This window comes from Varroa jacobsoni, unplaced genomic scaffold (assembly GCF_002532875.2).
Source record: "Varroa jacobsoni isolate VJ856 unplaced genomic scaffold, vjacob_1.0 scaffold_1101, whole genome shotgun sequence".
NCBI classification, from domain to species: domain Eukaryota; kingdom Metazoa; phylum Arthropoda; class Arachnida; order Mesostigmata; family Varroidae; genus Varroa; species Varroa jacobsoni.
Genome location: NW_019214003.1, coordinates 126,412 through 153,991, shown reverse-complemented (window position 1 = coordinate 153,991; position 27,580 = coordinate 126,412). Strand labels below are relative to the sequence as shown.

The 27,580-nt window shown below is 41.9% G+C and overlaps 1 protein-coding gene across 2 annotated transcripts; it reads right to left on the bottom strand.

The window, feature by feature from the left end:
• Positions 1 to 27,315, bottom strand: LOC111266586 (insulin-degrading enzyme). Of its 2 annotated transcripts, XM_022844180.2 has the most exons (6): positions 23,314 to 27,315; positions 20,988 to 21,260; positions 17,124 to 17,310; positions 11,077 to 11,480; positions 1,302 to 2,534; positions 1 to 725 (listed from the first exon to the last, which is right to left on the bottom strand). In XM_022844180.2, exons 1-4 carry the CDS (start codon positions 25,622 to 25,624, stop codon positions 11,204 to 11,206), a joined length of 3,048 nt encoding a protein of 1,015 aa, XP_022699915.1. In that variant the 5' UTR covers positions 25,625 to 27,315; the 3' UTR covers positions 1 to 725; positions 1,302 to 2,534; positions 11,077 to 11,203. The 2 variants fall into 2 exon arrangements, with proteins under 2 accessions (XP_022699915.1, XP_022699914.1); XM_022844179.2 differs by having other exon boundaries at positions 1 to 2,534.
• Between the last annotated feature and the right edge of the window lie 265 nt (positions 27,316 to 27,580).

Genomic DNA, 27,580 nt, shown 5'->3' with positions numbered 1-27,580 from the left:
TCACCATTCTCAAATCATTTATTTATTTCCATCCTAACTTCGCACCTATTGCACCCACAGTTTTAACCCTGTTCTTTTTAATATGCATAATTACACAACATTACCGCTTCAATTCATATTTAACAATGTATTCAGTGGTCCACATTTTGACAGCAGGGTTAAAAGAAGGCAGATGTTATACGTTTTTGTTGCATGGTTGGATACTTAGAATCATACGACTAATTACATATTGTCATACAAATCTAGTGTGCCAAAAAATATGTTCTACATGAATATGCGCTTTTCTTCGGTGTGTAGTTTGTGTAGACGATTTTGTATATATATATATATAATGATGCAAAGAAACCTACGTATGTGGAGACAAGTGTAGCTGTCGTTGTCGTTTTACAGAAAAGGTCCGTGTACTAGCGATGTGGTACTACCTCATATTCGTTAGGCCTAGAGCGTCTGTTCAAGTGAAAATATTTTCAGCACACTGAGAAAAAGCTAACTGAAAAATCATAAAACTGCCATTCTTATAGCAATGTGGCTTTCTTGACCAGCTTCCGCCTCGTTTGTAGGTAGCTTCTTGTTCCTATTGCGTGCGTTGCTGCTTCAATCAAAAGCGACGTTTGAGCTCTAGTACACCAAGCTACGTTCAATACGTTGGTCACAAATCCAGTTGTAGCATTTCGTTTCCCGTTCGTTCATTCAGCCGTTTTCATTCTACGAAGAGGTTTCCTTACCTAATAAACATTTATAAATTTTCGCTTTCTGCCTTTGTGATATGTCACAGTGAATTGTCTCAATACCACCAGTGTTCCTTTATCTTCCTCTGAATGGCAAAATACCTAAACTGATCGTACACCCCCATCACTATCCAAAGCTACTGATAACATGGCGATTCCTGGACCAGTGGCCATTGCACGTAGATGTGCGGTGTATCTTATCTGATTATTTCATCGATCTATAACGTATTGGTTAACCTATTATAAATTTATGATTGGTACACAGACCATGCGGCTGTAACAGTATGGTCCACAACAACAGACAGATAGAGTCCACGTACAAAATACTGCAGCTTGTTATTATATGCTATGTTACTTGATCAAATACAGAACCTGCAATTAATTCTCATATCTACATTAATAATATTATAACATATAGTATAACGACAACAGTCGCGATATAGATTATCTTGATGAGGATTAAACAATAATTTTTCAAGTCGGTTGCGTATATATAAGTAGTAAAAATCATTGTAGGCATCAAAACTCAGATGTCAAATGTAGGTGAAATAATGATATAGATGTAATTCTTACCCGTATGCAAAATGGCCGATCTCCTCTCTTTCTCTCTCTCTTTTTCTCTTCAGTCGATCTATTTTTCACAAACGTTCGTCATTCGAGGTTGTTCGTGGTTATCGAATCCATGCGTTCCTTTTACCTACGACCACCTCTATAGGAAACACTTACCATCGATGGTTACTTTGACGACATGCTGATATCGATCAAACTTCTAGAATAGAGTTGCAATTTGCCTGGCAACGCGTGTTGTCATGGCGAGTTGAACGAGAATAACAAACAAGCAATCTATAGATTTTTTTTGTATAATTCACTTCAATGTATTATTAATACGAAAATTAAAAAAAATGTAATCGAACAAGTTCTAGCTTCTCTGCCTAATCTTCAACGTAATTATAATCATAATCACCGTTACGATAAAGGCCGGTCCTGTGTAGCGTTGCTATATAGCCAATGTTGTCTGTTATCACGAATGTTCTTTTATCTGTTTGCGTCAACAGCCGCCCACCTAGACCGGATAATATATTGCAGGCGGGTAAAAGCTGTATACTTGACAACATATAAAGAGAAATAGGTGCTTATTCGCTTCCGAGATGTGGCGTCTGACTGACTTGCCTCTTCCATCCAAGCAAACTTGCCATCGACCGGCTAGAAAAAAGAATACTAGAAGCGTCACGAGCTGTAAACGAGAAAAAACTCACCCAAACATTACAGGCTAAACGTTTGTCGAATACTAGAACTGGTAGCTAAGCCACAACAGCCTTTTCCGATACGTTTCAGAATTTTAGCCGAAGTATATTTGTGTTCATTGACGCAGTTACCACATATAATGAATAATCTCCAGAAGTGGAAAGTTAATCTAATCCAACCTGAACAGGTCAACTACAATAATTTATTCGACAAATTCACGATCCACTTCCAGCTGATTAGTTGATCCGTAGTTGTACTGAAAAACTTTTTGCCAGTATGTCTTTCTTGTCAACTTTTATTACAACAAAATCAATTTAAATATGATGTTGCTGTTAAGGTTATGAGAAGATAGCAGGTTTTGTCGATCAACAATACCTAACAATTGGTGAGGCTTTTATCTGAGACTTTATAGATGAAGTTTGTGTGACCCAATCGTATGACTAACATTGGATTAATGTGATTCATGTATACATGCAGGTAAGCCTGGGCGCCCTCTCTTGCCGAGTACTTCATTCTTGCTAGTTCCATTAAAACCATCACAGCTATATTCGATGAGCTGACCTGAAAAACGGAAAGTGAATGATACAGGTGCTTATAGGTTACGTATCTCTCATTTAGGCTTGCCTTTTTTTCGATCAGCTAAGGTCTTGCAGAGGATGTCTGACCTACTTCTTTGTTCCGTACCGGCAGCGTTGATACCAAAGAAATAACAACACATTTTAAAAATGTCCTCTTTTCTCCCAAAGATTTTTATTCTATTTTTCATCGACAATTGCCCGACATGACCTATCAAAAGAATAGCAAAGTCCAGTATGTTTACTGCTCGCTTTCAAGAATCAAGCCTTAACATTTTAGTTGGAGAGCGCTTATGTTGTATGAAATATCAAGGCTGCCGTCTCTTTATATTATCTCTTGCGAGAATTGCATGTAAGCTTTTAGATTTTAAAGGTATACAGTCATATAATAAAACTATTACCAGTTAGTTCTGAACATTTTTTTTTTACTATTTATAGACTGCAGATTTGTTTGAAGCTTGAAGAAGTCTAAATAGGCAGATAGCGTTTCCTCGATGCTATAATAAAAACAAATAAATGCGCGACCCTTACGTTTATTTGCATATATGTATAATGTATTAACATTTCACTTTTGTCTTCATTATAGCCTTTGAAGTATCCAAAGCGGGGAACGGATTGAAAAGAAAAACCTAAATCTTTCAGTACGATCGGTCCCGTTTCACTGCTAATTTCATTTCGTTGTACCTTACCTGTCCGCTTCAGCAGCGATAGTATCGAAACGGTCACCAAGGGTCTTAATGACAAGCAGTGACGTTTCACAGACCAAAGTGCAAGATTTTTCAACATTCGAACCCTGTTTCTTCTACCTATTCCAGTTTATGGCTTGCTCTCTCTTTTCGTTGCAGGGATACTGATAGCCGCACAGCAATCATCGCATTAGCAGCCGAAGCGCCTGTGTGTGCTTGCCATTATTTATCTATGTGGCCGTGTCCGTTTGGACAGCTGGCCATGCGTGTTCACATATGTGTCCAGTTGGCATTTGGTTTCATGCAATAGCTACATTCGTAAAGCTCGTTTGCCAGTTACGCACGGCGTGCGCGCATCGAATCGCTCACAAGTTCACCTTTGGTTAGTCTGCTGCGTCACAGCCGAGCGCCAACTCTGTGACAAACACCAGGTGGCAGCAGCAGCAGCAGCAGTAGCGACAACAACCACAACAATAACAACACAGTGTCATCGTCTGTCTGTATCCATTTGCAGTTTTTGTTGCTGCTGCCGCTGTTGTTTTGGCCGCTGCAGGTGGCCAACAACGATAACTATCGTTGTTGACTCGTCACATCATTGTCTCACATGGCATTGTCATTCATTTTGAAGACCGTTACACGCCGTTCTTTTACTTCTTTGCGATCCGAAACATCATGTTCATCACGACCATTAGCATCCCAATTATGATTACTATCCTCAGCTCAAAAACGATACCTGGGTCTGTTAATGCTGCCGCCACCGCCGCCGCGACCGCTACTTTCGCAGTACAAAAATGTACTACGTAATATCTGTAGCTTAAATGGGTTTGTATATGTGCGTGAAGTTGCGCGTGCCTGTCGACGAATGCCTTATGTAGAGCTTACTTTCCTCTTGAACCTATCAGCATGTTTGTGGCAACGACATCTGAGTAGCAATTGAATCGTACAATTGAAATGACAATACTGCCGATTCTCTCACACATTAGTACACAGGCAATACCCACTCAGATCGATAATACGTAGACGTTAGCACGTTAGTACCTGCCTACGTAGTGACTGTTTTCTTTTTAAAAGGATTTGAGTAATACCGTTTACAACCAGAGCAGAGCCCATTTTACGGTAGCCGAACGTGAAATTTTGCCCAAACGGCTGGGCTCCATCGAGACCACTACGAACCAATTCTCAGCTTCCCCTTTATGTTTCACTCCGGTACCTCGGGTCTTCTTCTAACAGAACTACGGGTTGGTGGGTGAGAAAGGCAAGTGCTTATCAGATTGAATGTCTAGGGGTCAACCATCAGGTTTTCTACCGCAATAAATGCGCTGTGTCCCACACGGAGTGTATCTCCATGTTTCTTGTGAATCAGATATTAATTTCTTCCTGTAGATATTTGGTCCTCCTTAGTCGACCGGAGTGCCCCGGTAGCCGTCATTGCCCCAAACTGCCACCTACTTGTCGTAGCAACAGTAACTATTGTTCAATAGCATGCGCTACGAAGTGCCAGTATATTTTCCCCTCTACCCTCGCACTTACAACTATTGTTGTTAGCGCTTCCGTCGCTGGCAGCGGCGTTGCGTTTGTCGTCGTCATCATTGTTGTGGTCGCTGATCTTACCACTGGCGTTATCACCATTATAGAAAGGAGAAAATGTTCAAAAGTTAGTGATAGGTGTTGAGTCGTCGTTATCGTTGTGGGTTTGGATGGGTAAAATGGCAGGAAGTGGCAGCGCAACAGGGTCGATAGCTGACGGTGACGCCCGCGCGGGCGGCGAACAGGCGGGTGGGCCTACCGTTGTTTGCTGATTTCGCATAGGAGAAGAAATGCGAGAAAGAAGAACAGGGGGCTGTGGACGGGGAGGCGGGGGAACTAATACAAATCGCCATGACGACGACGACATTTACGTCGTCGCTGCCGCGGACGCCGCCGCTGCCGAAAAGAGACTGGGGCGCCAGCAACCTATCGACATAACAGTTGTTCAAACAGTCGACGAGCCAACGAAAAAACCACAAACGAATACATCTATTATACAACCGCCGAAAGTTGGTTCCCCAACAAACGCTGCCCGATGAAAGTCGCTATTACGACTATGCAATTGACATCACAAATGTCCGTAAACTTTTATTTAAAGAGATGAGTGAAAAGGAGGTAGTTCGGCAGAGCCGTCCATTAGAGGTGAAATCGTGCCGTCGCGTCGAAGATGCCTGAAACGGATACGCGATTACAGCAGCAGCAGCAGCAGCAACAGCACATGACGCGAAGACACGCTTCTAGGACTTTTTCCTTTAGACAGTATAAACATCAAGCACAATACCGACGGCGGTACATGGTATGAACAGCTTAATCTCGAACAGTTAGAAGCGCATATCTATCTGCGGTAAATAACTAGTCTACACGTAGTGGGTTCAACTCCATTGCTACCTAAATACTACTTCGTCTTTCCTTGTGACCACCACAACCGTTACCGTATTCCTCGCCGAAAGGATCATCGTTATAAAACGTCCTGTCCATGCAAGGCCCGACACCTCTTCAAAACAAAATAAGACTGGCATTTCCAAATATTATTTTCATCAATTTATATTTGTTGACCTTCATTATTTGCTTGTTTCGAGATCGTGGCTTCAGTCAGGTTCACTTTTTCTTAGTTGCCAAACCAGTGATGCGATAAAACGTGCGATCTTTGTGTTTCATTTTTAATCACTACCTAAGTGCTTGTTATCATCACTAGGCACAGCAGCCCGTTAGGGATCATGACCGCCTGTTATTTTTCACCAAACTAGTTGTAAAGATAACAGTTAACTATTAATATCTCTAATGGCACTGGTGTATGATTAGTCGCTTTCTTTTACAGTGTTGCTACATAGGACAGACCTGTCAAACCGCCTCAGGTATCGCATATCGCGAAGCGGCACTTATATACACATACGGCGTATACATTTATGTATATGAAGCCGCGGGAGGAAGATGTATGGTTCGTTCGTTGCCCCTCGTATTCCCATTCGATTGTTGCAGCGGCGGCGGCGGCGGCTATAGCTGCACTGAGGCAAACTGTTATACTACAGTATGAGGGTAACGACGACCCTCGACCCTTCGGTAACGTACTGTTACCCATGAAATGCCATGACTTTTAGCAAATCCATACAGCATTCAGATCAAGCGTTTATTGGCCATCGCTTCACTGCGTAAGTGCTGTTGCGGACGTTAGCTAGCGTCAAACGAATCAGCGATTGGCCGTACTATATATACACAAATATATAGTTTTCCAGGTGGTGATATATATAGCAGTGCTTGTATGTACTACGTAGCTAGAATTCCCGACAGTAGCAATTAAAATCAAATCAAATACTGTCGTATTTGATACAACAACGCATTACTGACAACCACCGTTACTAGGTGCATCTTATGATCGTAGTGATGAACCACTGATGCCTCTATCAAGGGCTTATATGTATAGATGCGAGAATGTTTAAGCTAAATTTTTCATGTCCAAATCCGCTGCATAACTAAAAATGCTGTCGGACGATATTTGCCCAAAGCGGCTTTTCGCTACAAACGCACGCCGCGATAGATAAATAATCAACCAATTCAATTTTCGTAATTTATATTAACTAACTTGTCTAAATGCATTCTGCGGCGCCGAATCACTGAAATACGATTGTGTTATTGACTCTTAATAAAACTTGCATCTTATAAGCTAAACATATATGAGGTAAACAAGAAAGGTAGTTAGCGATTTTTAATCACTATATCTGATCGTTGTAGCAGATTTTTATTGATGTCGATAGGCAGTACTTGCCATAAACTCAGGATTTTTGGCTTCTCAACCCCGAGCAGCGCTCAAAGTAAAACCAACGAAGCTATCTTCGTTAACATCGTCAGCTATCTTACAACGGCTGCACGTTAGCTAGTATTGTAATTTTAGGGCTCGATGTTTCTCCAGTGTGAACCAGAAAGATTGCGTTAATTTTGACCAAAGCGTCTTCTGAAATGGGGCATGCATTTTATCTCAGTTATCGTACTGCAAAGTTGCACGTCAACACGCGATCAAAAAAAATGTACAAGTATTTTTAATGCCAAAATGTATTTCTTGGTCAAGTGGATCGTAATTGGTTCCTTGTTGACACGCCTCATGGTATAAGATAGCAGCGAATATCTTTTAGCCCAATCGAATCCATTACAGAGGTGGGGCTACGTATCTAGAGAAAGACTCTGCACTAAAAATTTGCCATTTCGGGGCTTACCCAGGGCTAGAGTTAAAAGACCTTTTGAAATGCCTGTAGTGAAGTGAATTGCGGGTCAGTTAAAATGTCTATGTATGGAAATGTTTGCCCATTGAGACCTACCTGCAATAAGGCCTGTATATAATGATTTCTTCTGTTTCATTCGTCTTTTTGTTTCTGTCAGATAACCTAATTACGATTTATATCACAAAACGGTATTCGGCAGACAAAATTATCACACGGTCTGATTTATTTGAAAAAAACAGACACCATTTCCACTAGGTCAACGCAAGACCAATAAATGTCAAGTTAAGTGTCACGTTTATCCATGACTTAATATTTCAAGACATAGGATTGTACCATTGTGTTGTTCGCTGCTGCCACTGTAAGAGGAAAGCCATACAATGCTATATTGTTTACGTATGCCGTTCACGCTTCGTGTGCTAGATAACCCGTGATGAATAAGCAAACAGCCTACCATAATCAAGTCATAACGTCTAGCGAGGTTACATTCTGTCATCAAATAAACTGTGCCTACCCAAAAAAGCAAAACCTTACTTCTGTTAATGCTATCCCCTCAAGGTCTAACGGAGATGGAGCTATTGCTTGTTACCCAATCGTTTGTATTCGATATCTTGATATGAATAACATCCAGCTCTCGTACAGTAATCCTCTGATTCCTATTCACTCTTTGCTGTAGGCGGCGTTCGTCCGCCAGGGTTACCTGATCACATTAATCTACGCGGTCCCGGATGGCGTGGAGTGGCTTGACAGGATACTGACCTGCATCATGTCAGCGAGTCTGTGTAGATCATTTCTACATTAGAGTAAGCTCCTAAGTGGAATAAAAGTGTTCAATAGTCTCGATAGTTTTATAGTGCTACAGTTAGATAAGTGCAGCCTCTACTTTCGACATAGCAAACTTGCAATTTTATGGTTTATAATCATTGCACTGCCTAAGTGATTCATCTGATGGTAAACGGTTGCGATGGACCGCAGTAAATTGTGCGACGATGCGACGCAGTTTTATTAATATATATATATATATATATATATATATGAGAATTTGTTAACTTTGAACTATGGCAGACTCTTTTTCACAGGGAAGAGTGTACATAATAGGAAGGACAAGCGCACAAGCAGGTGGCAACTAGCCTCCTATCAATTATAATTATAAAGTTTACTCTACAAACGTTTTCTTGTGCAGTGCATAATAAGTTTACCGCACCTCAGTTATGATGCTGTTAACAACTACTTATCAAGTGCTTTCCCTTGTTTTGGAAAATACGACATGTATTAATGCTCTATTTTTTGAAAACGTATCTGGTTCACGAAGATAGCTCGTCAGGAGAGGTCAAAAAAGTCTGCCTTTCTAGAAATGTCCGACATTTTGCGCTAATTCGTAATACTCACAGTAACTGCACTGTTAACTAGGCTGTTCAAAATTCATAGTTGCGCCAATATTTGTGGCTCAACGTGCAGTAGAACCATGCGAACTATGAACTACCGAATGACGTTAATTAGAAGCGGTGTTACGATATCGCGGCCCTTGTTGTTTATCAGCGTAACAACAAAATTGTAACATAATCACTAGAAATCAAGTATTAAAACAGAATTCGCGCGTGCTTTTCCAGCCCAGTTTTTACTTTTCTTTCTGATGGTTGTTCTCGGTGGCTGTACCTAATCTATATAGTTTTTAGCGCTATTTTCATTAAAAAACTGAATCGCTTAACTTCTTTATTTGTTAACAATAACAAAGTGCATAGCAACAATTTAGCTGACGCTGGGGTCGCTGTTTTGAAAAGAAACCAGTCACCGACCAGCACTAAACCCCTAGAATACAGTGTTGAGCAGTCAGCGTTAGTTGGTAGCCGCTTGATAGTCAGCAGTTAGCGACAGTTGCCGGTCGACATTTGTTGGTTTGTCGTTGATAAAAAGTCAAGTAGCAACAAACATCGCCACTGCCGGGGCCTCTGAAGTTGTCAGTCAGCCACGGAAACGCACACAGAGACAGGCACGCATTAGCAGGCAACCAAAAGGCCGTACAGAAAATACAATGAAGAACTTCGCGCCTGAGGCTTTTACCAGGACGACAACAACACACGTCTTGAGCGCCACCAATACGACGAGCAGTAGCAAAAAGATAACGATAGCGGACGTTATCAGCTTGACAAGCAGTGAATAAACAACAGTTGCTTACAGCTGTTTTTTGGTTAGCAAAATAGGTGGGGGGACAGCGTAAACCAGTTCTACAATGAGGCCACAGGCTTCAGCATTGGTAGCGGGCCAGTCAGCAGTTGCTGTTGGGGCAAAGGAGGCTCCTGCGGTTTCTTTAGGAGGATGGAGTGGGGGTAGGGTAACCATGATAGCCTCGATGATGGTAAAAGTTGACAACATGCAGCAATCGCTGTCACCAGTCATCACAACGAAAGGCTGTACAGGCAATAACAGCGTCCACAGATATTTACAGCGGTTCTATAACATTTTAACAACATTACGTTAACTGCAATAACACGATATTCGATCATGGCCGTAGGGATTATCAGGTATATAATATAGGGATAATGTTTTGCGCTAGGTTGATGATCGCGCATCAGCCAAATATGGATGATATGTACTAGACAATCTGTCTGAATGGAGAAGATTACTTTCTAATAAGTAGCACGCAGCATATAGCCCCAGCATTTAAACAAATCTAATTCATCTCTGTGTTCTGGTTTGTTTGCAACTGCTGAAGAAAATTTGTTTTGAAGGCATTAATGATAGAAGCCCCACACAGGGTGGCAGTAGAAATAGCGACCAGCGGTTGCGTCTCGCAATTACACATAGGGCACATATGAGTGACGACATTTTGAAATAGCATTTTCTCGTTCAGTAGTTCATCATATAAAATTTCTTATTGGGGCTGTCAAAAACACAGACGACCGATGCAAATAGATTATTTTTGTGCCGAATATGTAAAAGCTTGGAGTACTACTTTGGTTGAATTGGTGACATGAGAAAGTACGTTTAAATTTATGGATACGTTGATTTGCATGACGGGCCAATACGACGAATAGATTGGTAATCCTTCTGGATAACTATGTTTTGCAATGATGAAGGTTCGTGCACGTGAGGGAGAAGACGTGTCGTTATCAGAAGTGGTCAGTTTTAGATAATGTTCTTCTTAGAAAGAAAATAGAATTCTTCTTCGAAAATAATAAAAAAATTCTTAGAAATAGGCGATTGGTAAAAAACCTGTACAAAGGCTCCATACGTCAATTGTCAGACGCATTCGGCTGCCTGTTATGCCTAACGAAGCAAATTAAATACAAGTTTGACATAACGCACGTATATTTCCACAGCGATGGAACTCATAAATTATAAGTATTACCCTATACGGTTCTCAACATTAGCTGTGCCTATCATACGTACACATACAGGTGTCTGATCATTAATTCGAGTAGCGATCTGAACGAAGGTCGTTTTCTTACACATTTTTTACACTCGCAATGATTATTCTGATCCTGCACTACTCTGTTGTAGCTCTTGAATGGCGTTTCAACGTTATCTACATAATTAGTTCAAAACTGTTTCACCAAATAATTCGGGCTTTCAAACTATAGTTCAGCTTAGTGCATGTCCATACCTGTATCACACTATACGCAAACGCGGCGCGCACGGCGGCCATTGCGCGTCTGCCAGGGTTGCAACCGCAGAGATTTTTACATTTGCTCCATTCCATCCGTGCCCCACCGACTCTTTCGTTCTTGTCCTTAAAACTCGATGAGCGATAACCTCTTTTTGTATTCATCAATGCTCGCGTACGTTATTCGCTCGCCGCTGCTACTGTGCACTGCCTCAACAGTTCCGTCTGATTCATGTTCCGGTCCACTGCCTACGAGCGTGATTAGCATCTTTGCTCTATTTGGGCTTGCGATATATCGCCGGTGCATGGTTATCAGGTCTGTTTTAGTTAGAACACTCGCGGCAATGGCTTCCATCTCCGTTCGATTGAATAGCAAGCTGCCCTCAAAGATCTCGTTGGTATACCTGTAAAGATAAGAATCGAAATAGCTTATCAGAATTACTTTGTCCTCCTATCGCAATTTAAAATTCATTGTGATATTGGTTAGATGTCATGGATTTCAGTCAACCCAAGATATAAAGGTTACTCGTATATAACTTAGCGCCCCTGTAAACTATTTCTATTAGCTTGCAGCAATGTAACCCAACTGAACGATCTGCACACCTGTAGATCTGCGTGGGCCTGTAGTAACATTTATGCATCATCCTATTGCTAGCTAGCAGCGTTTGGATTTTCCGTGGGGCTGTTTAACTTGAAACAATGAGTTACTTCAACATAACTTAGCTTCGTAAAGGTCTTCGCCTCGTAAGACGTATACTGTACTTTAACAATGGGATATTTATTGTGCAATATACGAACTAAAGTTTTATTGCACAAGCAGAATGAACTCAATCGTTTGGAATTGTACCGAAGAGAGTATCTTTCAATGCAGAGAACAGCTACCGATTGTACGCTCAGGTACAATAATACAGCCCCACGTTTAGACTGTAGACCTGCATGGGCAGACTAATGATCACTTATAGGCATAGTTAGGGTATTGAGTTAACATCAGTTGAATCGATAAAAAAGTACGGACGGGAATGAAAGTCATACAAATTACATAAAAACTACACTGATTTTCGAATAAAACAGTATTAATCCTGTTGCATTGATGTTTAACAGCGCTCGCATTGTGCGGTATCAACTGCTAAGTAATAAATACGAGTATTCACCTTGATAAAGCAATGCAGCCTAAGTTAGGTTCAATACGAGTTACGAAAACGACGAGATAAGACTTTCATTAAGTATTTAATGAAGATAACACGGTTATCATTTAATGATTTCAATGAAACAGGCATGCTGTTTTAAAAATTCAGCTGATATGCAGAGAGGCCGCAGTCTAAGAAAGTGTAACCATAACGACTGTGAGATAACTGCAACTTGTATCGCACATAAGAAGTTTCTATGTGTTGCAAGAAAAGTCCAGCCTACTCAAATAGCTAAGTCCGAGGCCAACTTTGAGCTGATGCGCCCATCCCAAATTTAGTTAACTTTCTACTTTTGCTATCGACATTTCACCGACGACTTTATTCGAATAGAGATATATGTCTTATTCGATCGTCATGTCTGTAACGCTATATCTTCAATGTATATCTGGAGCAACGAAATGTTACAGGCCACATGCTCTACAGCATACCTTGTATGTCCTAGTAAACGTAAGTCCTCGTCAACAAAAGCGGAAAGTAATAAAAACATTTTATGAAAGCGAATGTTTATGCAGAAACGACGATCTACATACATATATATATGGCATACAGGCGTGTTGCTAAGCATCTTTGATATAATTCATTAGGTAGAACTTCCGAAAGAATTAGCCAAATACTTTGTATCGCAAGTGAATAAGTTTGTTGATATTATGTTTTCATTTTAAATGTCAGACGCTTAAGCGTGAATTTCAGTGGCCTGTTGAAGCCGGCGCTCTCGGCGTTTGCGGCTTCACTCGTATCAAATGCCAGAAAGGATCAATGACGAGCGCACGTAATTTTCATATTGACGCATATTAAACTAGTTTAACTAAACCTTAAAATCTATTCTGCCTGTCTGTAAACACTGTTTTCTGCTCTACAAGCAGCATTTATTTCGGAGTTCTCTCATCAGCTGCCGAATCATTATCTACCGCAATGTAACTTCAATATCTGCAATATGCGTCACGATGAAGATAATTCAAACACAATATTCATAAGATTATTTTACAGCACTACCGTTCAACGCCGCGACGTCACCCATTTGTTGGAATATTTAGATATGCAATATTTAGTTTAAATAGGTAGGCGCTTGCCGAGAGCATATGAAATTCTGGCTAATTATGAGAACATCATGAAGCAAACGTGTCAAACGAATTTGGTTCAATAGATGCCTAAACAGATAGTTTCAGGCCTATAGAAGCAGGCAGTAATATGTTGAATTGAAGATTGTGTTTTAATGGCACATCTTCCAATTGGAATAGGCAGAAATTTATCCTACATGCGTTTAGGAGAGCGTTGAGAAGATTGCGTTCAATGCGGGATCGAAATCGGCTACGAGCCGCAAAACGATAGCTGCCAATTAGTTTTACATGAGTGTAAGAAATGAAGTAGGAAATCTTCATCAGGGCAGGTTAGTAGATAAAGTTAATTGCTTTACTTTTAACAGTTAAAGGAAAAAAAACATCACCTTGTGCATAATTCATCACAGTTCATCCATGAGTATACAGCAGACAGATGTCTTGTCTCTCCTAAATTTCTCTTAAAGAAACCAATATAAAACTAACAAACATATGAAAGATATGCAGAAGAGCGAGCGATATGTAATTTGTAATTCTCGAAGGCGTCAAGAACTGTAATATGTACGAAGAATAAACATTGACTTGTGCTAAAGGTCGTCATTCACGTGCTATGTAGGACGTCGCAAATGTCTCCTCTGAGAAACTGCGAACGTTACGACGTTGGCCCGATTTCAAGTTCGCCGACACTTCGACCTTGGCATTTCGATTGTCATTTGCTTCGAAGTATACACACAATAGTCTCTTCGTGGATTTCTTGTTTTTACTGCTCACATCCCCTGTTATTCGCTAAAACAGCAGCTTCGAATATGTACGAAAGTGAGCATAGCAGAAAAAATTGCCCATCTTTAAAAATGGCCATGTAGGAATACGACAAGTCATTAAACACATACAGATCCGAGTTCTTCGAAGCGAGTTACATTTGCCGTAATTGTATTGTACGATGCTTTTGAGACTGAAAAGGTACCAGACCACCGGAGTAGACAAGCGTCAATACGACAGTAGCGTTAGCTGACACCCCCTGTATTCACCTAATCCGCTAGAACTGTTTGGTTTTTATCAAATCGTCTATGTTCGTGTATTGCATAATGCAAATAGGTGAGTGAGATTATTTTCCTTCGATGCAAGCGTACACGTTTGCAATACCAGGCGTTTCTTCCCTTTTGTTTCAAAACAATGTCTTTCAAGTTTCTTAATTCTATCGATCAATAACGTTTAAGTAACACGCTAATCTATCAACACAAAATTTGATGTAACATCATAAAGAATCAATCAGTTATTGTTTAGCGATTCGTACATAGATGCTATGAAGATCTCCCACCAGAGGTAACGACCATGGCAACGAAAAACTCGTTTGTCCAGTGCAAGCCTAGAATTCGTCGAAGAAATACATCACCAGTACAGACACTTATATTTTATACTAGATTATAATTCACTCTATCGAACCGAAATGTTAAATGAAATAATATAGACATTTTGGCCTAATGTTTAAAACTACTTCAAGCAGATAATAAAATGGCGTAAGCAGGTACAACTTGAGTTTATCCGAAGCTAAAAAACCTTCCCTGTAAAACTTCAAGTCTATTAAAAGCAATTTAATTACTCAAACGGATAATAGTAATTTACCTTTAAGGGTTTCATAGGATTTGCTTTCAAACCCAGATCGAATGAATAAGAAAGAGATTTTGTTACGAATGTAAACACATGGATGAACATATTGTGACTGCGCAATGCAGATGTAGATTGATTCATGAAAATGGCGGGCTGTTCGTAAGTGGTAGTGTCTCATTGTTTGAGTTAATATGCATTTTTATAAACGTTCGTTAGATCTGAAGTTTCTGTTTAAGTAATAACTTGAAGACCCTTCTTGGGGCCTTTCTTTGTTGTGTCCTGTTCAAATCTACAAGCGCGAGATTGCAGCGTTTACTTTTATCACTGTTGCTCAATTTTTTGCTTTCATCATTTAGTTAAGTACCGCCATTTTTGTTGTTGGCCATCTTACTGGTTTTCTGTTGCTTAGATTGTCTAGCGCAAGATTAATGGAGGCTACAGCCTTCAAATATTTTTTTCAGTTGCGAGTTTGCCCTTTTTCTTATGATTTCTCTGGAAAATGGCGAAGAAAAACAAGCTACAGAGTCGTTAAAACACGGTCACTACTTATTGATTTCGCTTTTTGTTCAATGCCAGCGAGAACTTTTTCCACCAATAATATCCATAATAGCATACACAAGTTTCCTGTCTCTGCTAATTGCACGTTACGAGTACTTGCTTCGTGTATTCCGACAATGGCCATTACATCGACGCGATTGTTGATATCGCTGACGCCGCCATCTTAGAATGTCGGACGTGTTTAAGTAACTGTTTCGATCGGCTACTTCGGCATTTCCTGCTCGTTGTCTACACACTGACGCGCACTTACTGTACATAAGTACACGGTACTGTATTGGCATAAAAAGGAATTTTCCATTCGTTTCCTATATATATATACACACATATATATATACATCTTCGTACGCGTTCGCCCGCTGTCCCCATGCAATGCTTGCCCGCTCGTTGCAGCACCTTGTTGCTAGCATCATAATCATCACAATCACGCTAATCGAACCACTATCTCGAGTCAATCCTCTGAAGCTTTTTTATATGCTTTGTGCCTGTTTGTTATATTCGTATTGTTTCGTCGATATGTGAATGTGTCTACCTGCGCTCGAGCGTATGTACCTGAGTGCCGCTATTTATGTAATATCTACGAAATGACTGCGGTTGTTCGGTTCGGTCCAGTCGTCGCAAAGCTCACTATAAATTTGCGTATGCTCGCGCGTGCATGTGTATGTCGGCTCAACGGTGTTTTCGGTTTACATTGTCGTACTATACCAACCAATAGACAGTCGCGTCATTGTTTATACACCGTATGAAATTCATCACTACAATAACTGGGAGGTGTCACACAAAAAATGTATTGTAACATAACCACATACAGGCAGGCGGCTAGAGGCGTGAAAAACAGACAGACACTGAGACATACGCACGCCGTTTATAGCTGACAATGAACGCTATTTAATGCCTAAATAACTTCTTTGTCCTAGCGTCCTAACTACTCAAAGCTCTACAACCATAGGAAGAAAGGAGGTCCCGCTAATTTCATCTCTGTCAATTTGTAAGTGTTGAGGTTTGTTACGGCATTTTTTGCATTGGAATATGGCCGAAATGATTCAATGTGACTGTATAGACAGCGAACTGGCAAAACTTCATTACCCTATTGCCCATATATGCAGGTTAGCGTAGGGAAACTTCGTTCTTCGAGTGTATAGTTAGCTAGAGCTCAATGTATACTATATATATATATATATATATATATATATTACATCCATCGACAGTAAAATCAAGACGTCATTTTGCGATGCGCAACTGACCAATACGCGTTAATGGAATATTATTAGTCGTCATTTTTGGCGGCAAGCCATCGTTAATGAGCGTTCAACTTGACTATCTGCTAGTGAGTAAACCTTACCTCTCGCTTCTTTTTATTATAGCGGATAGATTTTGTTATCGTCTCTAATGTTCCTGATCGCGTATGTCTTGATATTGCACGAATGTTTGAAATACAAACATCTACATAACAACTAATGAAAATAATAGCATTGGCATGCAAATACTTTGTAATGTATATGTCGAACTTGTAGCTTTATCTGATCTAGCCTGAATTCACCTACTTTATCAGCCTATATTGGCTGAGTTGACACGCAATGGTGAGGAAATTATTTTCATTTAGGGTTCCTGCACGAGGAAAACGAGTAAACCTGCAACTTACCTATCTCCTGACTCGTAGACGCTCTTCGGCTTTGTCCGCTTTTTGGTGATTAACGCAGTGAGATGTTGTCTGAATGTCTCCTCTGTCATGTTCTTTAGGAACGTACTGACATGGGTTGTCATGAAATCTCGAATGCGAGTTTCAATCAGAGAGGTATTGTACGCCGATTCGACGAACACCGTAACACCTGAACGATATGAAAACAAACGAATTAGTGATAGCGACGATGAACCATTAGCAAATGACGAAAACGAGATTTGGAAAAATGTTTTTCGAGAAAAAGACGAGGCCACATTGGTAGCGCATGCAGTTGTTATCATCGACATTAGCAACAACTGTAGCTGCCGTTTGATAAGCGCCTTTAAATCGTACATCTTTTAGAACTGCGGTCGATGTACAGAGGATCGAGGGGCATCGGGGGTACTTGTTGTTGCTGTTGTGCCAAAAACCATCACCATCATCGTCCTCTCTTGGTTCATTACGGGGGACATCTGGTCGACATCGGTTATAGTTCTGTGCCTGTAGAAGGGGACGCGTGGCTTGACCAATTTCGTGGCAGCTGCAGCGGCGCTGGCGACAGGACCAGCAGCCGTCAGCCGACATCATCAAGGAAAACGACGGCCGCGTGACAACATACCCATCTGTATCATCATTATCATCAGTGACAACAACATTTTTATCAGCCTCGTCGCCGTCGGCATTAAGATCAACACGATCGTAGTCGCTGCTGCCGCATGTGCAGAGCTTCTACGTATCACCGTTTGTTCTCGTACATCGGCGCCGGCGTGACGAGTAGTTATGATACTACTACTGATGCTGCTACTGCAGCTGATAACGTATTACTTCGTCGCCTCAACGTTGTAAGTCTATGTATTTATGTGCTGTTTCCGCACTGGTGACTTATACAACGGTAGTTAGCATTGCAGAAGGTGGCTGCTTGTTCTATACCTTCGACATTAGCGCATCTAAATAGCCACCCGACTGCTGTTACTACTGTGTAGCAAAGTTCTCCACTATACGTCGTCTCATGGGATTTGTATCGAGCATCTTACCAACGTTCCCTTTGAGGACCATCCTCCCGCTCAGAATAGATGCAAACAAACACAAACTCGCCTAGACACTTTTACCAACTTATAAATCTATATCATCACAATAGTCGTTTTGATATATTAGCTGAAGTATTAAACAGTTAGTTATAGGATTTTTTCTAATTGTTCCTAAAAATTACTTTTGCTCAAAACCCCTTCTCGTCCATCTACCATGAGTCAGTCAGTCATCTTGCCCATTATGATTCTATAGCTTTTTAATAGATATTACTATGACAATGACCAGTATTAGAAGACGTTACTGTATTTGCAATTGCAATAATGATATCGTTGTCTTTACGCGCATATAGCATCGTTCTTTATAATTAGTAGACGCCAGGATCTGGTAATTAGTATGGGATGAATAGGCAGAAAACACGGGGGTGGATATGTAAACTTAGAATAGTATTAGGGGTCACGTATATTCATCTTCATTCAGTCACTCACAACCGCCTATGCAATACCCACATTGGCGGCCGTGTAGCTCGGCCAATTCGTCGTGTCCATGACACGTCCTAACGGACAAATGCAGATAGGTCGCCATTCATAAATTGTCCCACCAAGAAACACAACAAGAAAGTAGTACGGCTATTACTTTCGCTTTTAGCGGCCGCCAATCACGCAAAAACACGCGCATATTTAGCGATCGATTTTACTTCGTTTGCTTGTCGTTCTAAGACGCTATAATAAAACAAATGTGTATTTACCAAGAGAATACGAGGCATCTTGATAGTGAGAGCAATATATTTATTCAGACGAGCGGCTCACACTAATGTAACTATCTATCATGGTCTCCTCCCAGTTTGATAAAAATATATACTTTCATAAATCGTTCTGCATCAAGGCACTTGTTCTTCTGTGTGAGACGCTCGTTAATTGAGTGTCAGAAAAAAAAAAACAAGACGCAACACCATAGGGTAGCGGTCCGGTTCATATTTGCAGAAAAGCTGATAAAAAGCAAAACTTCTTTTAGCCTTATAGGCCTCGATCAGCCAGGCCTAGCACTAACACTGATATAGGGACGAGAAAAGTATCATCTTTTCCTGGCTATCGATAGCATTACAAGGACGGGGCCTGAAAATTTAGCCGCTGTGGTTGTATATCAGCGGTGTAACACTGGCACTCGATACAATGTAACTGTATAACGGAGTGAAGTGAGGCGGATAACATCGATGAGGACTACAACCCAGCTACCAGAACGATCCGTTCGAAGGCGATGCGGCAAAGAAATAATTTAGTCATACAAGACTACGATTGTCCTTATATTGCACTTGTTGCCACAGAGCCAGCATATACCTCTCATTCCGCCTATTTTCCTCATAGGCGTATTCGAAAACCGCTACAATTATTGCACGGGCAAGGTACTGGCTCAAAGAGATTTTAGCTTTTGCAACAAAGTTAGCTCCATAGCAAATCAATAAATGTTACGTTTGGTACATATTATATAACTTGTTTCATGGCGAAGTAGGATGCGGGTCCCTTTCTTCGCAATACGAACAATGTACAGTACCTATAGTGTTGCTATACTCTAGCCTCAACTGACTGACTGAATTATTGATGCCCCTGGCCAATGTGAACAATGCGTTCTCATTTGGCTTGTCTTGACAGGACTTCGTTCACATCTGCAATCTACTATCAAAGTTATTGGGTCTGTCATTTGCCCGCCGCATGTTTGACTCCAAAATATATGAGATTGCCAAAACTTTTCCTTAGCCCGTAAGATAATACGTTTATTAAAGTGAACGGCCCCTAGAAGTATGAATAAATGCCACACAAGAAAATGCCTAGGTCAAATGTGTGTCCATTGTTCAAAGGACGCGCGCCCAATAAAGGCTCAAACAATGCGACTCGAATACTCCGGTACCTCGAATACTATCAGTAGATTTTATATCTCCTGAATATCGATAGCGTATGATAATCTATGTCGCTTGCTAATTTGAAAAGTTCCTCCTAATGGTGCAAGGCTGTCTTGTGGCACGAAGCGTTTTATACAGGAAGATTCGTTCAGGCGACATTTGGCATCATAGGTTGAAACATATTTGTCTAAGCAATCGAAATCGAATTAGTTATTTCCACAATGCTTGGCTTTCTTTTTACGTTGTTGTACATAAAAGATGGCGGCCTACTATAAACCTAAACCCAGTCTACGGTCTCCAAGTGGACTATAGTTATGCCAATAGTTATAGTCAGCGTTGAGGCGCAGAACAGATCCTCCGTATGCTTAAGAATAATTGAGCAACTTAAGTTGCAGCGAATACAGATAGCGCTTGCTTAGAATAAAATGACTTTTTCAATAATACCTTTTTTAATATAATAAAATAATAACACATTTTAATGTCATGCTGCTCGTTTGTCATGCGAACGCCTAATTAGAGATCATCATTACGTAAAAAGCGTCTCATAGAGACTCGGACATGAGAATTCGGCCCCCTGACCGGCCTGTGCTGACTGTAGAAAAATAATTCACTGTACAGTTTACCTTGAACTTATATCTAACTTGCACACGCGTTTAGCTTGATCTAATTCCATTTAGCTGCTTTGCGTGCAATGCGAGCCTCTTCATCATTCCTCAAAGGGGAATTGGATTCAGTATACGCACTACCCTACGCACACAAATGCGTATACCTAGCGATACCACGTGTCAAAATGGACTTCCCAACATTAAATCTGCTCACATAAAGCACACCGTTACACCAATCCTTCAAATGGATGTCCTTTCATTTCTAATCACAATAAGTAACAGAAACAGTTAGCATTGACTGTTATCTTGCCTTCTTACCATGCGTTTTGCTCCTACGTTCGTGTTGTACGCCAACGGAGTAACCCAGCTGCTGTGCGGTCCGAAGTACATTCGAGGTCTCTGCTGCAATCGCGTGCACGAAAAGCTCCGTGAGCACGAGATCGCGAGTCCTTTCCCGGCGGCCCATCTCGTAGTAAATGTATACAGAATTGAGCGTTTGCTCCTCGAAGTGTTCTTGGAAACGGTACAGCACTCCTCGTTCGAGCGAGTGTTCGCCGAGGGTCTTAATATCATCAAGTCGGGTTTGACTTTCTGATGGTAGAAAATAGATCATCACGTGGATACATTAGATAGATAATTTTATATTCGACAAACAAAACAGAATGTGTATACATCATCAACAGACACGTTAATTATCTCCAATTAATGCTAATTAACGGATTCATTATTGTTGTCTTAGCCGCGTTATAATAACGATATCATCGAGAGAACATTTTTTTTTGCCCCAGCCCCTATTGCCTCGTGTGATCGTCAAATAGCGACAATAATATATATAGAGTTGGTTGATACGTGCACGCATCCACTGTGTCATTATTTTAACCGTATCGGCGACCTGATTATAGTTAGGTCAGCAGCTTTTGTTTTCGGCTTTATTTACTGATTATGAAAGATACGCAAGAACAAGAGGCAGTCGCTATTAGTGGATTAAAACAACTCCTTAGCGAATTTTGATGCTAGGAATATTGTATACATCTGTCCCCCTTGAAGAACAGTTACTGACTGACAAGCAATCAGAACGGATAGAATTTATCAGGTCTTCACAGGATTGTTCCTCGATTAATCCATATAGTTGTGCTGCTCGGATAAGACGAAGCAGGTGGCCGGGCATGGTAATGTGCATCTTCAAATGTATAGTTTTTATAGCATGTGAAATCATCGCTGATGCGTGAATGACGAGAAACCGATGCAAAATCAGCATCAATCAAAGTTCTACATACATCGTTATGCACGGTCATGCCCGAACTGATTACTCTGTTCAGTACAGAAGCGTGTAGCGTATAAGTAAAAATTTCGCTTACAGCTGAGTTCCACATTTGAGTAATGAAGTTATTCTATAAACTCAACAAAGTATGAAACAAAATATCTTTTGCTGTTACTCCTAAAACCTTACCTAAACGACAGTCTGCCTAAACGACCTTCTTATCCTTACTCGTATAGGGTGTGTGTGTGCTTTGAAATCTGAATTGCTTATGGCTTAACTGGGGAGGGCATTGCAAGTTATAGATAGCATTGCAGTAATTCTCCTCATATAACTTCAAAATGGATTCAAAATACTGTGTACTAGATTACACAGGCCGCAAGATGAGCTCACATTTGTTGTGAATAGTAACGAAGAATTAGCCAACAGTCCGCCTCGTATAGGGGCATTAATAACATAAATGAGATACGATTTGACATATATTTTCTCGTGAAGCGTATTGGTAAAAAAATGCATAAAAATTATTCAATATACGTGCCCTGCTGAAGATACTTTTCCACCGACTGAGCTAAATTTAACTAGTTAAATTTTAAACAGTCTATTAATATACCAAGTTTCCGGGATCGTATACGTAAAAAGGTGCTTTGTGTTATAATGAAATGCGAATTGACGTTAACTTGAAGAAACCAAGAGGAAGTTCTATAACATATTGTTACGACCACCATCGTGGGTTAGTTATTGGCGAATAAGCATTCTATATTAAAGATATTCTGCACAAACCAGTAGATAGATATCACGAGGTGCTGCGATTCATCCAATCTGAGGTCTTATGAAGAAGTTGTTTAAGTAGTTACTTAAATGCACTGCGAAGCTCATGTTGATGCTTTGCGTTGGGCAGAATTTTTTTTGTTTAATATTATACGCCCTGCTTCGATTTGCTGCGTTATTTCTGCTGAGCACAAAACATACCCTGGCACAATGATTTATTTGTTAAATGAAAAATCTATCGGGAATATAATGATAGTGATAATATTAACTGAGAATCGCGATTTGTGGCCTGTTGTCGCTTGCCCTTCCCTCACTGCTCTTGGTGCGTGTTGCACTGGAATGTAAAGTTTTCATACAGAATTAGGGCTGCTTAAGGATCTGAGATATTTTCTTTTAATTTTCTAGGAGATGCTACCTTTGAGAAAATCGTTGTTCTTACTATTGTTTTCATCAAGTTCGCGAACCGCATTCTAGACTTGAAACATGGCTATGGTAGGCCTAAGCTCTGGCGTCACGATATCAGTATATCCATCAAGAGCATTGGTTTTTACTGACACCAGCAATTTGTTGCTGAGACAACACATGAACTTTTAATGCGGCGGGTAGGTCGGCACTCACCTATAACTAGTTCCTTTGTCGAGTTGAGGACCCTATAAGCGTCTGCGCTCACAATATTCCCGTAGACATAAACTTCGGCAGCAAGATTCTGCTGAATCTTCTTCAGAAGGTTTTTAGCGTCCTCTAAGGTACAGTGAATCATAGCAGTTTCCCTTTCGCGCCATCTTCTGCTTAGACCTTGATAGATGAGACGCCCTCGAATAAAGCTATGTACACTGGAACTTGTGCGCTCTGATACCTTGAGGTTTTTCAGCCAAGACTTTTTCGACAGCGCAAAGCACTCTTCGGTGAGGTTAAATGACATGAAATTGTTTAGTACGAGATGAGCCAACTCTGGCAGACGTTCATTATATCCTTGCACGGTAACCCGGAAGCCGCCTATGTCACTCTGGAAGTACGCCGCGAGACCACCAACGGCGGGTCCATACGCGGCCTCCTCAATACTTCGCTTGAAACAGTCTTCGATCAGAGCGACCCCGGTCCGAATTTTGTCCTCACGTATGGCGTTGGTGCGTAAATAGACTTCAGCCTTGGAACGCGGCGAATTAAATGTTGTGTCTTGGTAATACCAAAGTCGGAAATGATCTTCATCGACCAATAAGGTGGGTGTGGAGTGCCAGTTGACGTCTTGATTGTGGATACTGAAGTTGCTTGGAATCCAGCGATTTTGTTCTGGATAGTGGAAGTCAGCATGGCCGTCCTTCGCTCTCTTCCAGTAGCTAATATTCTCAGATGGGATAGCGGAGATCGAAAATGCAGTGTTATAGAGTGGTTCCACCCTGTCGGTTGTACCGTTGAAGCGTGACGACGTCAGAAGAATTCGTAAATTATCTGGGGTTAACTTTTTGAGTATGACGCCCATCCACTCAGGCTCATAGTCGATTAGCAGGTAAGGCGCCGAAGCGATATCGGACAGGTTGTACTTTTCGATTAATTGTACCTGTGTAATCAGAGAAAACGAGGAGGTGAAACGATAATCAATTCTGAGAATCTGCTCCAACTCAGGTAAATAGTAATCCGGCAGAGGATTTGAACTAATAAAATCAATATACGAAAAGAAATGGCTAACAACGTCCTCCCAATGGTTGAAGCCTTTATCAGTCAGATCGAACCATGTGTAGAAAACACAGAAGCCTCGAATGCACTTCGTCCATGAGCCACTGCTTCGCATCCAGCCTTCCTTAATAAGTAGACGATGCAGTCCGCCTTTATCCTTGTGCTCGAGCAACGATTTCAGTGGGTAGAGCTGTTTGCTGACGTCGTGCAGGGCGAAGGATAAACTGAGACTGTGAGCCTCCGGCGTATCGGACACTCGTTTGATAATCATTCGATTGCTGTGCTTGAAGGGATGTTGGTGCCACGCTGCAGGTGGAACGCCCTTATCTGGAATATCGATGAACTTTGAGACGGCCATCTTCTTGAGCTGCGACAATGACTCCTTACCCTGAATGCCTATGTGCATGATACCGGCAGAGTAATATTTGTCAAAGAATTTTCTCGCCTCATGAGCTAAGGTCGAGTTCATTCTCGTGGCTCCTTTGTGAAGGGTCTGCTGGTTGCCTACGCTGAATTTGTGGTAATCGTGCGATTGATCCGAAGTCACTTTGTCTAACTGAAGATTACGCCAGTGATCGCTCTTCAGTTCTCGTCTGTATTCCGTGTCGACAGCGTGCACTTCGCGGTTTGAGGATGACTGATGTATAAGTGGACTTTTGAACATATTACTGAGAATATCCATTGCGCCCTCTAGATAATCAGCCTCAACAGTGAAGTAATAGCATGTCGTGTCATCCTTTGTAAAGCCGTTATATGAACCTCCATGAGCGTACACGAACGTCTTAAGGGCGCCCTCCATAGGGTATTTCTTGCTGCCCATGAACAACATGTGTTCAGTGAAGTGTGCTAATCCTTGAATTTCCTCGGGATCGCTCATTGAGCCTACAAGGACGCAAACCATAGCCACTCCAGTTGGGGAATCAGGCTTTGATGCCAAAAGTACTCGCATTCCGTTTCGTAGATGCAATCCCATATAGTCACTTCGGTCAGCGATTGATTTTCGGGTGATGGGAATAGTCAGGACAACGTCGTTGCTTTGAAGCACAGTCAGTGCAGCGTAGACAATGATAGGTAATAGAGCGCATGCTGCAGCTAGCGCCAGCCAGTGAAAGGGGCGAAGGGTTCGGCCTCCGGTGGCAGTCATCGCTTTGTGCGCGAGCCTACTGGCGGCCTCGCACTCCGGCAGTTGGCCCGCGACCGTAGATCGTCCACTGGTACCAGTTCTTTTATTGTTGTTCGTGTTGTTCTCGTCCATCTTGGCTGTCTCTTGTGGTCAAATCAATGACGGTGACAGTGATCACCGCAGTCGACTAGTGCGCCAGCACGGCAGGAACGGTTTGTTCAGTTTACTGCGCGGACTAACTAGTCTGCCGCCAGATACAGATTAGTATTCTGTTGTTGTTCGTATCACTCTAGCAGAGCCGCTGCGGCTGCAAGAACCACGGATGCGGGCCACGAGCGGATGCCTGCCACACCAAAACCCCGGGTCGGCCACTTAGTTGCTTGGTGCTGCGCAACTACTGCTCGAACCAAAGTCGCGAAAGCACTTGTGGTAAAAAAGAAGTCACGACAACAACGCTATGTTGTTTTTGTAGAGCAGCTAGTCTCGCTCCAATGGTAGCAGCAGCAGCAGCAGTAATAATGCTTGAAATAGTTCGTTTTTTGCTACGTTCGCTATTCAACTTGTCAACTCTTCGACCCACAGTAGGTTCAGTATAATATATCACGGCACAGACAGTCCGGCGCAGTTCCACTCTCTGTTACGTTACGGTGTCGTTAATGTTGAAATGACACCATGCATTTGAGCATCCCACCGGCTGCGCAATCTACGTACGAAGTATTTTATTGAGGCTATTATACGGGGGGTTTTCGTCTTACGTTTATCGATCTCGAAGTCCACAGACGTTGTTGAAAACGGCTCAGCTAAAGGCAATATGAGCATCACTCGGAAATAGTCGATGCGCTATTTGACGCGGGATGAACTTTTCCGGAGAGTGCTTAGTGGTGGTGTGTCGGAGTGAGGAGCAACGCTGACACACGCCCCTTTAGGGGAGGAGAGCGCACTGCTTCGCCGCAGACGCAAGTCGATGTAGTCGTCGACGCCGTCTACCAGTCACTGTACGAGTCAGAGAGCAGAGACAGCACTGAGTGACAGTACTGTCGATTGTCGCAATGCACGGATTAGCAAATGCGTTTGACTTACCACTTCTTGCCGTAACCTTTATCCGTAACGTTCACACCTTCGCATGTTCCACAGACGACCTGACAGCGAGCAGACCGCATTTAATCGTGTACTATGCGATAATAATTGAAGTCGCCACACGCTCAAGTTCTTTCGTGAATGCGGGGTTCGTGTATGCATGCGTCACTCTGCACCTCGCCTCCGAATACACAGACCTCTGGGCGATAACGATAGCAAATTGTGAGCTAAACACACAAAGCACTTTTTGATGCCTAGGTGCAATAATAATCGTTGCAGATTTGGTGTTGTTCTTTCACCCTTATTCCCCTCTCTCAGCGCCACCCCCGTGGACTCTTTGTTTTGATCCGTGGTTTCTTTTCCGTTCGTATATTGGTCGAGCTGCGCGTGCCTGTAGACCCCGTTTGACTCTGACGTGAGGTTGACGAGGAGTAGAATACAGGCAGGTGCCGGAAACTTGGTGCTTTCTCGCAGACAGCGTATATATACGTATAAAATAAGCTTAGGAATACAGATTACTATGGCGGTTATAGGAATAAAGGATATATGGGCTGTAGCTGCATTTCAAGCTGGATGACACGGCATCGTACGTACGACCTAGCTGCTGTGTTCATTGGGTCTGGGTGTAGTAAGAGCTGGATCGCCAGTCGATGACTGCCACAGTCACGTCCACAGTAGTGCCGTATTAGTTTCACGGCAGAGGTTTCAGCGGAGGCTCCGCGTGCTCGGGGCCTGTAGGTCAAGCGGTGTCGCAAGTGTTCCCCACGAACGACAGCCGCCGACTGAACGCAGCTAAGCTGAAATGAGCTGGATTGAACTGCTGAACACAGCAGAAGAGGTACGTCACGCTTCGCCAACGCGATGATACTTCATGATTCTTCAGCATGGCCGCTGATGCTGCTTCCGCCGCTGCGATTGCTGCTGCTACCACCGCCGCCGCTGTTTCTACTACAACTACTGATGTTACCAGTAGCACAACGACGACTTCGCCACTTCGCCTTCACTCTAGCA

Excerpts from the sequence above, each read along its gene's own strand:
- LOC111266586 (XM_022844179.2), bottom strand. The coding sequence starts at position 25,624 with ATGGACGAGAACAACACGAACAACAATAAAAGAACTGGTACCAGTGGA. Across the intron at positions 21,261-23,313 it reads GACAAAGGAACTAGTTATAG|AAAGTCAAACCCGACTTGAT; the intron begins GTGAGTGCCGAC and ends TTCTACCATCAG. Across the intron at positions 11,481-17,123 it reads GTCTACGAGTCAGGAGATAG|GTATACCAACGAGATCTTTG; the intron begins GTAAGTTGCAGG and ends TTATCTTTACAG.